General features: G+C 37.6%; 1 protein-coding gene across 1 annotated transcript in view; it reads right to left on the bottom strand.

Annotated features, from left to right (window-relative positions):
- The window catches only part of RNF17 (ring finger protein 17), a 197,419-nt gene that overhangs the window by 31,614 nt on the left and 149,989 nt on the right, over window positions 1–15,816 (bottom strand). The window contains exons 25-27 of the mRNA XM_054577471.1: window positions 11,980–12,095; window positions 10,179–10,462; window positions 8,584–8,747 (exon numbers count right to left, since the gene is read on the bottom strand). Of these exons, the coding sequence (XP_054433446.1) occupies window positions 8,584–8,747; window positions 10,179–10,462; window positions 11,980–12,095 (564 nt within the window). The remainder of the gene's footprint in view (window positions 1–8,583; window positions 8,748–10,178; window positions 10,463–11,979; window positions 12,096–15,816) is intronic.

The raw sequence follows: 15,816 nt of genomic DNA, 5'->3' as shown, positions 1-15,816 counted from the left end.
TCCTCCCATTTCCGGAGTCCCCATTTGGCGAGGGCAGGCAACGCATCCAAAGAGCCAAAAGTGGGGAAAGCACACAATAGAAAACCCTAAAAGGACCAGTGCTGGGGCCAACCAGCCTGGGGGGTCAGACGAGTATGCGAGGTCGCGAACAAGCCCCCTGGGCTGGGACAAGCACGCACGAGCCCAGACGGGCGGGGGATCCTGTCAGGCCAGGGAGCTATATCAAGGAGCTGGCGTGAGACTGTAGAGCAATCGACAGAAACAGTGGATCCCTGGCCGAAGAGGTCACAGAGCTGCCCAAAGCAGGAGTCAGACACAGACAGTAGACCCCTGGCAGGCTCAAACAAATGACCCAAGGCCATGCAGTGTCAACAACTGACATCACCAGAAGCAGGCCCAGAAAGAAAAGTAAAGGGAAATAAATAAATAAATAAATAAATAAATAAATAAATAAATAAATAAATAAAAAGACCTGCCTACTACCATAGAAGTTTAATCCACAAAGTCAGGAAATCTAGATGGCCCAATTGAAGCAGAAGCAAAAACAAACAAACAAACAAATAAATAAATTACTTAACACACTCTCACAAAAATGGTAAGAAAAAGAAGTTCCCACCAAATGAGGAGAAAAAGGGAATCCCCAAAGAGAGAGCTAAATGAAATAGAGGCAAGGGAACTATCAGATATTGAATCCAGAACAATGGTTCTAAGGAAGCTCAATGAGCTCAGCCAGCTCAAAGATAACTGTGAGAAACTGCAGAGAAACTATCAGGATCTTACAGCAAACTCTATCAACATGGAAAAGGACATAGAAACTACCAAGAAGACACAAGAGGATATGAAGAATACCATTTCTGAATTGAAGAACATAGCAGAAGGAATTGAAAGCAGGCTGGATGAAGCCAAGGATCAAATTAGTGAGATGTAGGATAAGGTAGAGAAAAGGTCCCAGAAAGAACAAGAAATGGAAAAAAGACTCAAAAAGAATGAACAGGCATTGAGGGGAATGCAGGACAATCAACCGCAATAATATCTGCATAAAAGGGATACCAGAAGGAGAAGAAGAGGAGCAAGGGATAGAGAACCTCTTTGAAAAAGTAATGATGGAAAATTTCCCCAATTTGAGGAGAGAAAAGGTCTCATGGATGAAGGAGGTACAGAGGGCCCCATTCAAGAGGGACCCAAGGAGGTCCACTCCAAGACACCTCATCATTAAAATGGCAAATGTCAAAGACAAAGAGAGAATCCTGAAGGCAGCAAGGGAGAAGGAGAAAGTAACATACAAGGGAGCCCCGATACGGCTAGCAGCTGACTTCTCAACAGAAGCCCTACCAGCCAGAGGGAATGGCAACAAATATTTCAAGTCATGAAAAGCAAGGGCCTACAACCAAGGCTGCTCTACCCAGCAAGGCTCTCAATTAAAATAAAAGGGGAAATACGGAGTTTCCCAGACAAGAGAAGGCTAAAAGAATGTGTCTCCACCAAACAAGCACTCCAAGATATGCTAAAGGGACTAGTTTAAGAAGATGAAGGAAAAGAGTGAGAAAGAGAAAAACACAGGTACAAAGAGAAAAAATGAATAAGTTTCTATCAGTAATAACTCTCAATGTAAAGGGACTAAATGCCCCAATCAAAAGACACAGGGTAGCTGAATGGATAAGAAAACATGACCCAGACATATGCTGCTGACAAAAGACTCACCTCAGAGCAAAAGACATACACAGATTGAAAGTAAAGGGATGGAAAAAAACATTCCAAGCTAACGGGCAAGAGACGAAAGCAAGGGTTGCAATATTTATATCAGACAAATATATTTCAAAACAAAGGCCATAAAAAGAGACCCAGAGGGGCAATTTATAACACTTAAAGGAAGACTCTATCGAGAGAAGACATAAACATTGTAAACTTATATGCTCCCAATGTAGGAGCCCCCAAGTATATAAGGAAATTGTTGGACGACTTCAAAAAAGATATAGACAGCAACACACTGATAGTAGGGGATTTCAACACCCCACTCTCGAAAATGGACAGATCTTCCAAACAAAACATTAACAAAGATACTGTGGAGCTGAATGACGCACTGAATCAAATAGACTTAACGGACATATATAGAACCTTACATCGCAAAGAAGAAAAATACACATTCTTTTCAAATGCTCACGGAAGTTTTTCAAAGATAGACCACATGATAGGACACAAAGCAAACCTCAGCAAATTCAGGAAAACTGAAATAATACCAAGCTTTTTCTTGGACCACAACGGCTTGAAACTGGAAATCAACCTCAAAGAGAAACTTCAGAAACTTGCAAACTCATGGAGCCTGAACAGTACACTATTAAAGAATGAATGGGTCAATAATGAGATAAGAGAAGAAATCAAAACATTTCCGGAAACAAATGAAAATGAACAGACAACAGTCCAAAACCCATGGGACACAGGAAAGGCAGTCCCCAGAAGGAAGTTCATAACAATACAGGCTTACCTAAAAAAGATAGAAACATTTCAAATAAAAGAGCTAACACTACAACTTCAAGAACTAAAGAAACATCAAATAAATCCCAGAGCTAGTAGAAGGAAGGAAACAGTCAAGATTAGAGCAGAACTGAATGACAGAGACGAAAAGAACAATTCAGTGGATCAACCTATCCCGGAGCTGGTTCTTTGAAAAGATAAATAAAGTTGACAAGGCTTTAAGCAGATTCATCAAAAAAAAAAAAAAGGGAGAGGACCTACATTAATAATATCAGAAATGAAAGAGGAGAAATAACAACTGACACCACAGAAATACAAAGGATTGGCAGAAACTACTATGAACAATTATATGCCAAGAACCTTGAAACCTTGAGGAAATGGACAAATTTTTAGAAAAGTATAATCTTTCAACACCGAAGGAGGAAGAAACAGAAAGCTTGAACAGACCAATAACAGCTGGGGAAATTGAAGCAGTAATCAAGAAACTCCTGGCACACAAAAGCCGTAGGCCTGATGGTTTCACAGGAGAATTTTACAAAACATTTGAGGAAGAGCTAACCCCTGTCCTTCTCAGACTACTCCAAAAAATCCAAGAGGAGGGAAGACTCCCAGACTCTTTTTATGAGGCCAGCATCACCCTAATCCCAAAACCAGATAAAGACCCTACAAAGAAAGAAAACTACAGGCCAATATTTAGCTGATAAACATAGATGCTAAAATCCTCAACAAAATATTGGCAAACCGCATCCAGCAACACATTAAAAAGATTATCCACATGATCAAGTGGGATTCATCCCAGGCATGCAGGGATGGTTCAATATATGCAAGTCAATAAACGTGATACATCGCATAAATAAAAGGAAAGACCAAAACCACATGACCATCTCAACAGATGCGGAAAAAGCTATTGATAAGGTCCAGCATCCATTTATGATCAAAACACTCAGCAAAATGGGAATAAATGGGGCATTCCTCAACATAATAAAGGTTATACATGAAAAACCTACACCCAACATCATACTCAACGGGAAAAAACTAAAAGCTTTCCAAATAAGATTGAGAACACAATGCACTTCTTTTCAACATGTTATTGGAAGTCCTAGCCAGAGCGGTCAGACAACAAAAAGAAATAAAAGGCACCCAAATAGGAAAGGAAGAAGTATAACTACCATTGTTTGCAGATGACATGATAGTGTACATAGAAAACCCTGTAGACTCCACCAAAAAATTACTCAATCTAATAAGTGAATTAGGCAAAACAGCAGGATACAAAGTCAATATTCAGAAATCAAAGGCATTTTTGTACACCAGCAATGAAAAAGAAGAATAAATCAGAAAAAAAATACCATTTGATATAGCAACAAGAAAAATAGAGTACGTAGGAATAAATTTAACCAAACAGGTAAAAGACCTGTACGCAGAAAACTATACAACATTGAAGAAAGAAATTAAGGAAGACACAAATAAATGGAAGCATACACCATGCTCATGGATTGGAAGAATTAGCATCATCAAAATGTCCATACTACCCAAAGCAATTTATAGATTCAACGCAATCCCTATTAAGATACCAATGACGTATTTCACAGAAATAGAACAGACATGTCAAGAATTTATATGGAACCATAAATGACCCCAAATAGCCGCAGCAATTTTGAGAAAGAAAAACAAAGTAGGAAGGATCACCATACCGGACATCATACTATATTACAAAGCCACTATACTCAAAGCAATCCTGGCACAAGAACAGACGCATAGACCAGTGGAACAGAACAGAAAGCCCCGAAATAAGCCCAGGTCTATATGGGCACCTAATATTTGACAAAGGGGCAGAAGCATAAAATGGAGCAATAATAGCCTCTTCCACAAATGGTGTTGGGAGAGCTGGACGGCTACATGCAAAAAATTGGAATTGGATCATCAGCCGACACCATACACAAAAATAAACTCAAGATGGATAAAAGACTTAAGTATAAGTTGCAACACCATCAAAGTCCTAGAGGAGAACATTGGCAGGAAACTCTCAGATACCCCATGCAGCAATGTTTTCACTGAGATGTCTCCTAAAGCAAGGGACATAAAGGAAAGAATAAACAAGTGGGACCTCATCAATATAAGAAGCTTCTGCATGGCTAAAGAAAACATCAGCATTATGAAAAGGGAGCCAACCGTATGCGAAAATATATTTGCTAATGATACATCAGATAGGGGTCTGATGTCCAAGATATATAAAGAACTCTCTGGACTCCACTCTAACAAGACAAACAATCCAATGATAAAATGGACAAAGGATCTAGGGCGACGCTTTTCCAAGGAGGAGATACAGAGGGCCCAGAGACATTTGAATGGATGCTCAGCATCACTAGCCATCAGGGAAATGCAGATCAAAACCACCATGAGGTACCACCTCACACCGGTCAGAATGGCCATCATAAACAGATCAATAAACAACAGGTGCTGGCGAGGCTGTGGAGAAAAGGGAACCCTAGTACACTGTTGGTGGGAATGCAGAGTGGTTCAGCCATTGTGGAAAGCAGTGTGGATTTTCCTCAAAAAGCTGAAAATGGAACTGCCTTTTGATCCAGTGATTCCCCTGTTGGAACTATCCCCTAAGAATCCCAAAATGCCAATTCCAAAGTTTTCTGCACCCCAATGTTCATAGCAGCACACTTTACACTAGCCACGTGTTTGAAGCAACCGAAATGCCCATCAGTAGATGATTGGATCAGAAAACTATGGTACATTTACACAATGGAATACTACACAGCAGTAAGAGAAAAAGAACTACTAAACTTCACGACAGCATGGATGGTACTGGAGAGCATTATGCTAAGTGAAATAAGCCAGGGGGCGAAAGACAAATACCATATGATCTCACCTATAAGTGGAACCTAACCAACAATACAAAGATGCAAGGAAAATATGACCAGCAACACTGAAAGGAAAAGAAACCAACAGAGAGAAGAGGGAAGGAAGGAGAGGGTGCGGGGGGAAAAGGAAGGGAAGGGGAAAGTCAAGGAACATATAGCAAGGACTCATGGACAAAACCAAAGGGGAAGAGTTGCGGGCAGGAGGGAGAGAGGAAGGGGGCAAGGGAAAGTGGTGGGGGGTAGGCAGAGAGAAATGTATTTGAAAAAATAAATAAATTAAAAAAAATTTTTGTGGAAGCCCAAAAGGCCCCACATAGCAATAGTGATCCTGAGAAAGAAGAAAGAAGAATCACATTACCTAATATCAAACTATATTACAAGGCCATGGTAAGCAAAACAGCATGGTGCTGGCATAAAAACAGACACATAGAATATTGGAACAGAATAGAGAGCCCAGAAATAAACCCATGTCTATGGTCAATTAATATTCAACAGAGGAATCAAGTACATACAATGGGCTAAAGATAATTTATTCAATAAGTGGAGCTGGGAAAATTGAACAGAATGTACAGAAAAATGAAACCAGACTACCTTCTTATACCACTCACAAGAATAAATTAAAAATAGATCAAAGACTTAAATATTAGACCAGAAAACAAAAATCCTAGAAGAAAACACAATGCAGCAAAATCTCAGACATTGCTCATAGAAATTTTTTGCTGGATATACCACCCCAGGTGAGGGAAAGAAAAGAAAACATAAGCAAATGGGACTACATCAAACTAAAAAGGTTTTGCACAGCAAAAGAAAACATCAACATAATTAAAAAGACAACTCACAGAATGGGAGAACACATTCACCAATACATCTGATAAGGAGTTAATATCCAAAATTTATAAAGAACTTATAAAAATCCACACCAAGAAAATAAACAGCCCAATTAAAACATAGGCAAAGGATGTGAATAGACACTTTTCCAAAGTGGACATTTAGATGGCCAACAGACATATGAAGAGTTGCTCAATGTCCCTAATCATCAGAGAAATGCAAATTAAAACCACAATGAGGTACTGTCTTACACCTGTGAGAATGGCTATCATGAATAAATCAACAAACAGCTGTGGGTGAGGATGTGGAGAAAGGGGAACCCTTTTGCACTGTTGGTAGGAATGCAGATTGGTGTGGCCGCTGTGGAAGGCAGTATGGAGATATTTCAAAAAATTAAAAATGGATCTGCCCTTTGACCTAGTGATCCCCGTTCTGGGACTATAACCAAAGGAACCCATGACACTAATTAAAAAGAACATAAGCACCCCCGTGTTCACTGTAGTGTTATTTACAATCATCAAGACATGGAAACAGCCCAAATGTCCATCAGTAGATGAGTGGATAAAATAACTATGGGATATATACAAATTGAGTACTACCTGGCAGTATAAAAGGAGAAAATTTTACCCTTTGTGACAGTATGGATAGACCTGGAGAACATTATGCTAAGTGAAATAAGCCAGTCAGAGAAAGACAAATACCATATGATTTCATTCGTATGTGGAATCTAGTGAACAAACTGAATTAACAATGGAAACAGAGACAGACTCATAGATGGAGAGCAGATGACAGTGGTTGGTGGGGGTGACCATTAGAGGGTGGAGAGATTGAGAAAAAAGGAAAAAGGACTCATGGACATGGAGGACAACACTGCGGTGATTGCTGGGAGGAGGTGGTTATAAGAGGACTAAATAGTAATGAAAAAAATACAATAAAGATTAAATAAAAAAACGAAACATCACAGGGATGTAAAACGCAGCACAGGGAACACAGTGAATAATATTGTAATAACTACATATAATGCTAATCAGGTACTAGGCTTATCAGGGGGAACACTTTGTAAGTTATATAAATATCACTATGTAGTACACCTAAAAAGAATATAATACTGTATTTCAACTGTAATTGAAAATTAAAAAAAATGAAATAGAGCTGAATAAAAAATGAGTATATTACATGTAGCTAGGGTGAGTACAGTTTTGTGTAATGTATGTTTATTTCTTAATGTCGATCATAAGATAAACTTTGACAGATATCAGGTTAAGGAATGAAAAGTTTCTTGTGTATACTTGAAATGAAAAATGACCACAGGAAAATAAAAGTGCTGATTAAAGTATCAAAATACTTTGAAATAAAGTTTAAAAAAGCATATTAGTATGAGAAAAAAATAAAGTTCACTACTATCTTATTTACTTGAATTCCATTTATGTAGAGTTCATAAATTATGGTAATTTAGTGAAAGTGAATTTCAGTTCATTTTTCTATTAAAGAAAGTCTGTCTAAATGATTCAAATGTATGTGAAAATGGACTCATTTATATATAAACACATAAATCTGTAGGTATCCATATGCTCAAATACCCCAAATTTGAAACTACTTTACTTCTACTGCATAGAAAAAGTGCAAGTGTTAGATCAGAAATTTAGAAATCAGATGCTAAATTTCAATTTTCCTATCAGTACAATGGAAATAACTCATATCTATGAAAGTTAGAGACAAGTTATGAAACATGAATGCACGTATGCGAAAGAACCTTAAACACCATAAGCACTATGTAATCCTTAGGTATGATCACCAAATAAATGATAAACTCTGTGCAGGTAAAACAAAATTCCCTCCTCCTAAAACTGAAATTTTCAAGTGCTGAACTGCTAATGCTTTAGTTGCTTTACTTAGTAAAAACATTATTAAAAATGGAGGTATTATTATGTGTATTTTTACATGCACATTTGTTTTCAAAGTATACAGCTCTTTCTGAAGATACTGCATGAAACTCAAGAACTGTATCTCAGTATTCTGGAGGTAATCATTATCCTGATCGGGTACATTTGCTGGACCATAAACAAATTTACTAAAGAAATATGTAATGTAGTGGGAAACAAGTTGTTTTGACTTAATATCCTGTATAGAAACAGGGTTTCCAATGACAAATAAGAGATACCATTAAAGTACCAGTGTTCAAATCTCTACCTGAAAATATTTTTTTTTTGGTTGCTCAGGTCAATAAATATACTAAAAAATAAAAAGAAAATTCTTATTACAAATAAAGATGTAGTACATCTGACTGGTCTTCCTATAGGATTGAACTCATTAAAAGATATAGTAATCAAACTTTCATATATTTATATTCAAAAGACCACTTAATGTTATAGCATTTAGTCTTAAAACAGTCATAAAAAAATATCAGACTCACCCTGACAGTGCCGCCAACGACTTCAATTACCTTGCCTCTATACCACATAGTATCTGATCCTCTCACTGCACAGGCTTCTCCCTTTTTCCAGAAATAAGGCTCCAAAAGACCAAGGCATTTTAAATTACTTTGAATTTCATTCATCATTTTTATTAGTTCAAATTCTGAAGAAGTTATTAAAAACAGAAAGTATTTAGGAAAAATTCCCTACCATTTTCAAATGAAGTTATCACTAACCTTTAATAATTTTATCACTTAGATAATACTATTAATAATTAAAAATCAGTCCCCACAATTGTAAAGCTTTAATAAAAGTCTAATTATTATAGCTTCTATATGTTTCAATATGTAGAACTGAGTAACAGCATGTAAATAATTATTTTGATGTCTAGTTATAAATACAAGCATTCTTTTGGTAGTGTGAGAATCATGAAAAACTCTATGTACCAGAGAGCCTAATATGCCATTTTTTTAGCACACCTAAGTGAAACAGAAGGCAAGTTACAGGTTACTTGATGCTTAGATATAACATAATGCTGGGATATAAAGTTAAAACTCTCATGTTGCTACTTAACTGTTAACTGGCCCACTATTTTTACAGTAAATACATATCCCCATAACTGACAGCATAGAACACAAGCTCTGAACTTAGTTGAGCTTTTATGGGGTTAGTTCCCATAAAAGTTCTACCACTGTAGTCGAGTAATCTTGGGTAGTTCCTTTACCCCCATAAATCTCGGTTTGTTCTTTTGTGAACTGGGTAGAATGGCACCTACCTGCATTATCAGTTTTGTGAGGTATTAGATGAAAAATGTCTAGCACACTGCCTGACACATAGTCAAGCAGTTTTAGCTGATTATTTATACATGTCTGGATTAAGTACTAATGCTAGAGGTCTCAAACAATGTTCATGTCTTCTCAAAGGGTTTCTTGGTTGTAGAATAGCAAACTACACAGATTTATTCAGTTTTTCAAATTAAAAAGTAATCAACAAATGAGACAAAAATTTCAACAAATTCATAGCCACCATCTCCTTAATCTATAGGTGTACTATGGAGCTAAAGGAGCTTGTAAGTCCAGTAAGTGCTAGAGTTTCTGGGAGTTATAAAGTATTTTGGACACACCCAAGTTGTAGAAAGGAAAAATTTGTACATAAGCCTAACAAGATCTTAGAGAAGACCTGAATATCTTCAAAGGGCCCTGAATCTCCAATCATTTGTGGAGAGTTCTTTTCTCATTTTAGATGAATATAAATGTTTGTATTGCATTCTTTTTTTCTCAAAGAGCCTCCAAACTTGTGTAAGTGTCTAATGTAAAAGAACTATCCACTTAAGATGTGTGGAACCTGGAATCACCCCCACGCTTATTTTAGGCCTAACATCTATTCCTTATATCTCAATAAATAGTGCTAGGCATGGTGAAAAGAACTTTATGTGCATTATTTCTTTTTAACCCTCACAATACTCCAGTGAAAATGAAGTCAGAAGAAGTTAAATATCATCCAAAGGATTTCAGTCAATGTCTGTCTTACTAGAGAGCAAAGCTGCTAGTTAGGACTCATACTGACTAATCCTACATAAGATAAAAGATCTTACCCGACAACTTAGGCACCACAAATACGGTTCCATCATCACCAATGCAGCTGACTACTGCCTCAAATACTTTCATGTTGGGAATAACAGGTGGTTTATAGCATCCATGGGTTTTTGGTTCTGGAATTTTCTCCTTAAATTCAGATACCTTGTGTTCACTGATAATATCAGAAGCCATTTTGTCAAAGTTAATTTTAATATTCTTAGTAACCACTGAATCTTCTTGTTTCAGGGGGATTTCCAGGGGCTTCTCAGATAATGAATGGCTGTTATCTAACTTATTAATTCTGTAACATCCAAAAAAGAATACATCTAAACATAAGCAATAAGAAATTCTGGAGAAAACAATATAAACAGAATCCTTTTAATATACTTGAACTTTAAAATATTTGCTTTAGTCTAGGATATACTAGACTAATTTGTTACCTGAAAAGGAGGATAATTTAAGTTGTAATAAAAATTATTTGAAATTATGACTGAGCTTGATATAAAAGGAATATGATTTCACTTAAATGCTTTATATCTCATATTTGTATATTATTATCTCTTAGAATCTCATAAGTATTAGATAGCATTAGGAAATACAACATCTTCACATTGATTCTAATTTAGTCCACATATACATGTGCCAAGTTATTAACAGGCATATAATAACACAAAGATACTATAAGTCCCATAAAAATATGGTACTATTCCTAGAAGAAAATATTAGCATTGATTATTTTAACAGAATTATAACAGATTTTTGTTTCTTCTATTTTCTTTTAAAAGGAAATATGCATTGATAAAGAGCTACATAATTTCTTACCTCCTAGGGCTCCCTCACAGTCCCGTTTTGAGACAGCTGGTGATTTCAGTGGTGTAAAAGCAGGTGCTATCTATCAATGATATTAACTTGCCTAACATTGTTCTCTTTAACATTTCTTTTGTTAGGAATTGCTTTAGTTAAAGGCCAGTGAACCAGAAGAGAGAGATATGTGGGACTGAAGATGCAGAGGTAGCCGCAGGCCACTGCCCAGCATTAGGTCAGCACCCACCAGGCCAGGTTAACCATGTCATGATCCATTTCATTTCTGATTTCTCATTCTCCTTCCATTTCATCAGGACTGGCGCCCAGGCCAAATAAGGGAAGATATAACAACAAAAGATTTAAATAAAAAAGAGATGTGGACATGCATGGTAGAAGGTGGCTGCTTGGGAACATGTGTCAGTAATTCGCACAGACCTGTACATCTAGAAGGAGAGAGAATGATGAAGCTAGGACTACAGCAATATCCTGATCCTTCTCCCTGTGGACCAAAAGTACTTAAGCCCGGAAAGTAGTACCCAAAATGATCTTTAAATGTAAGTATCATGCAGTTACTTTTTTTTTGTGGCACACTTCTGTTTCACAAAAACACATTTTTGGTGTATACCTACTAGAATTGTCAACGTAAAGCTTAAACATTTCTGCCTAAGCAAATGAAGCCAAAAGGCACGGATCTGGTACCCACTATGCCATCCCCTCATCTCCTTCCCTTTGATTTGGAGTGTAAATGCTGAAGCAAAGGGAAAAGTAGAGAAGCAAACATGTCAGTTAAAAGAGGGGTTTAAATATGCAAGAGCTGATGAGACTGAATAAAGGAATTGGCAATCCTGAAGGAATCTGTTTCTGACCTGGCTCCCCAGGTTTAGTTTATAAATCATTTTTAAGAGCAAACAAGATGGCACTCAGGTTTGAAAGCACACAGACATGAAGATTTACACAGGCAAATAAGAAGCCTCCATCACAAACTGATGTAAAAAAATATATAAAAGTTCATACCTCCTTTCTCTCAAAGCCAAACCCTTTTTAATCAAATATTTAGAGACATCAACACGCTCTCCTTTTTCATCTTTGCAGAAAATTTTCACAGGTAAGGGCCATGTCATGTTGTTTTCCTGGTGGTTTAAGAGCAGAGGGAGTGTGAGATACAAAAATGAAATCTTCTACACAATATACTTTCCATGGTCATTTTCTCCACATTTCTCCAAACCAGGAAAAACAAAAAGAGAAATCAAGATAGTGGAGAAGTAAATGGAAGTAACACTGACCTCTTCCCAGGACCAATCTGGAATTACAACTAAACTGTGAAGAAATCACTTGAAACAAAAACTGAACAAAACCCAGAGAGGAGCCTTATAACCTCGGACAGACAGAAGATCAGCATTAGCACAATCTAACTGGTAATGAGTGTGTTAGAGACTCGAGATGGCTGGTGGGGCACCCACAGGAAACAGTGCCAGAGGGATACTGAAATGGCCAGTTGGATCCCCCTGAGAAGAGTGGGATCTAAATGATAAGAGGAATATCCAGCCTACAGCACCAGAGCCCAAAGGGTACAGAGATAACAACCAGCTGCAAAAAGTGGCAGGTAGCTCTCTGCCAGAGAGGGCAGCTGGAACGCAGGAGCCTTTTAAAGGGAAAACCCATAAATTTTTACTTGCAGCCACTTACGCTGGTCTCCAGCAAAGGCAGGGGCAGAGTGAGCTAGAGACGCTTGAGAAGAGACTGGGGAAAGAGGCTTTGGGGAGAGAACTGACAGAGTAGCTGGCAGGATCCCAGTGCTGAATCATCCCCCATATGGCAGCAGTCATCTTGCGCAGGCAGAGACCATTCCCCTGAATGGCAACAGGTGAGAGCATGCAATAGCCCTGTCCCCAGGAGGGACTCTACCCTGCCCCAGTGGTGCTAAAGCCTGACTGCTGAGTACAGAGTGGTAACCACATATAATAGATCCCTGGCTAAGGGGGGTGCAGAGTGGTCTGGAGACGCTTGAGGAGAGACTGGGGAAAAAGGCTTTGGAAAGAGAACAAAGACAGAGTTGCTGGCGGGATCCCGGAGCCAAGTCCTCTCCCATATGGCAGTAGCCATCTTGTTCAGGCACACCACTCCCCTGGGCAGCAGCAGTGTGAGAGGACCTGATAACCTCACCCCCAGGAGGGACTCTGCCCTGCCCTGTGGTGCCTAAACCTGACTGCTGAGTGCACAGTGACTAGATTAACAGCTGAAGGAGAGAGCCACAGAGTGTAGATTCCTGGAAGTCTTAAACAGACTGCCTAAGGGCAGACAGGGTCAATAACTGACATCATTAGAGGTAGATCCAGAAAGAAAAAACAGTGGTCTCCTCCCATAGACGTACACACCACAAAGTCAGGAAATCAAGACAGATCAATTTAAGAAGCAGAAGCATAAAAGAGTCTCACAAATAATGGGAAGACAAAGAAACATCCCCCACTCGAAGGGAAAGGAGGAATACCATGAAAGAGAACTCAATGCAATAGAGGCAAGTAAACTATCAGACATTGAGTTCAAAACAACAGTTCTAAGGAAGCTCAGTGAGCTGATGAGCTCAGAGAGAATATCCAAAAACTACGAGGAACTTACTGCAAACTCTATCAGCATGAAAAAGGACATAGAAACTATCAATAAGAGGCAAGAGGAAATGAAGAATACAATTTCTGAATTAAAGAACACAGTAGAAGGAATCAAAAGCAAGACAGATGAAACAGAGGGATGAATCAGCGAGCTGGAGGATAAGGTAGAAAAAAACTCCCAGAAAGAGTAGGAAAATGAAAAAAGACTCAAAGAGAATGAGGAGGCATTTAGGGAAATGCAGGACGACCTGAAACGTGGTAATATCCGTGTAATAGGGATACCAGAAGGAGAAGAGGAGCAAGGGATAGAGAGAACCTGTTTGGAAAAGTAATGATGGAAAACTTCCCTAACTGGAGGACAGAAAAAGTCACGCAAATCCAGGAAGCATGGAGAGGAACCCAGTGAGGCCCTCTCCAAGACACATGATAATTTAAATGGCAAATGTCAAAGACAAACAGAGAATCCTAAAAGCACCAAGGGAAAAAGAGGTGGTAACATATAAGGCAGTCCTGGTATGGCTAGCAGCTGACTTCTCAACAAAAACACTGCAAGCCAGAAAGGATTGGCAAGAAATATTCCAAGTCATGAAAAGCAAAGGCCTATAGCCAAGACTGCTCTACCCAGCAAGGTTCTCAATTAAAATGGAAAGTGAAGTAAGGAGTTTCCCAGACAAAAGAAGGCTAAAAGAATACGCCTCCACCAAACTAGCATTGCAAGATATGCTAAAGGGACTGTTTTAAGAAGATAAAGAAAAAGAGCCTATGAATACCCCGTTCCTTTCACAGTCACCAATACTTGATATTACCAATATTTTTAATACTTATTAATCTGATTGTGACAATGATGTGTTATTTGTTACTTTATTATTTGTTGAAACTAAATCTGTTTTTGAAAATTTCTTGCCAGTTTCTATTATTTTTAAGAAGCTTTAAATGATTTCTTCATATTATCCATTTTTTGATTAAATGTAAAATTTTTTCCATTAAAAGAAAAACCAAAAAAAAGCTAATAACCCTTTTTTAGATGTGTTGCAAATACTTTCCTATTCTATTACTTGTCCTTTAACTTTTTTTACATGTATATTACTATATAGTCTTAAATGTTTGTTATAGGCATAATTGTCAACATTTTACTTTATAGATTCTGAGTTTGAATATTTTACTTCAGGGTAAGACAAATATTTTTTTCTATTTTCTGCTAAAACTCCTGAGATTTTACGTATTGATTTTTAACTCACCTGAATATTTTTTATAGAATGTGTGAAATAGGGCTCTATATTTGTTTTATTTCAAGTAATAATGGTCCATGCACCTTATTTGTTGAATAAGCCTTATTCTCCCTATTGATTTGAATATCAATTTAATCATGTATTACATTGTTAGACAGATATATATGTTTGTTTCCAGAATCCTCATTTTATTTCATTGATCTACTTGATTGTTTCTGTGCTGATATCATGTTGTTTTAATTGCTGAGACTTTATAGTGGATTTCAATTTTTTAACATTTTATAATGGATTTTTGACATTTAAAAATAAATAAATAAATGAATGAATGAATGAATCTGCTTTAATGAAAAAAAAGAAAGAAGGAAGGAACTCTTACCTTATGCAACGACAAGGATGAAAGTGGAGAATATTATGCTAAGTGAAATAAGCCAGTTGGTGAAAGACAGATACTGTGGACTGTATTCAACAAAATAAACTAACAAACAAAATAAACCAAAGACATGATAATATAGAGCAGACTGAAAGTGACCAGAGGGAATAGGGAAGGAGGACAATGGTGGAAAGAAGGAGAAGGGACCAGACAAAGGACATGTATACATGACCCACGGACATGGACAAGAGTGGGAATTGACTGTGGGAAAGTGGGGTGTGGTGGGATGGGTGGATGAGGGCAAAAGGGGAAAAATTAGGACAACTGTAATAGAATAAACATGATTTAAAAATTTAATAAAGGAAATTTAATCAGGTAACAAACCAACAAACAACTCCCAGCCAGGTCATTTTGAAATATGTACATATCAGAGAGAAAACAGCCCAGAAGAGAGTCAACTGGGGATAGACAGTGTTTTATAAAATGTAGCAGGAAGGCTTCGCTGTCAAGGTAAAACTTATCAAAATAGAGCTGAGGGAAAACAGATCGAAAAACCTTTTTTTTTTTTTTTTTTACCCCAGAAAGGGGGCGAGGAGGGACACACATCAGACACAAGTTCTCCATTATCCTAAACTCTGCAAATTAT

The sequence above is a fragment of the Pteronotus mesoamericanus genome, unplaced genomic scaffold (genome assembly GCF_021234165.1).
Source record: "Pteronotus mesoamericanus isolate MK-2021 breed Mesoamerican mustached bat unplaced genomic scaffold, CSHL_Meso_final contig_433, whole genome shotgun sequence".
In the NCBI taxonomy this organism is placed as follows: domain Eukaryota; kingdom Metazoa; phylum Chordata; class Mammalia; order Chiroptera; family Mormoopidae; genus Pteronotus; species Pteronotus mesoamericanus.
The sequence above is the reverse complement of the archived record's forward strand: the minus strand, read 5'-3'. Positions and strand labels throughout refer to the sequence as shown.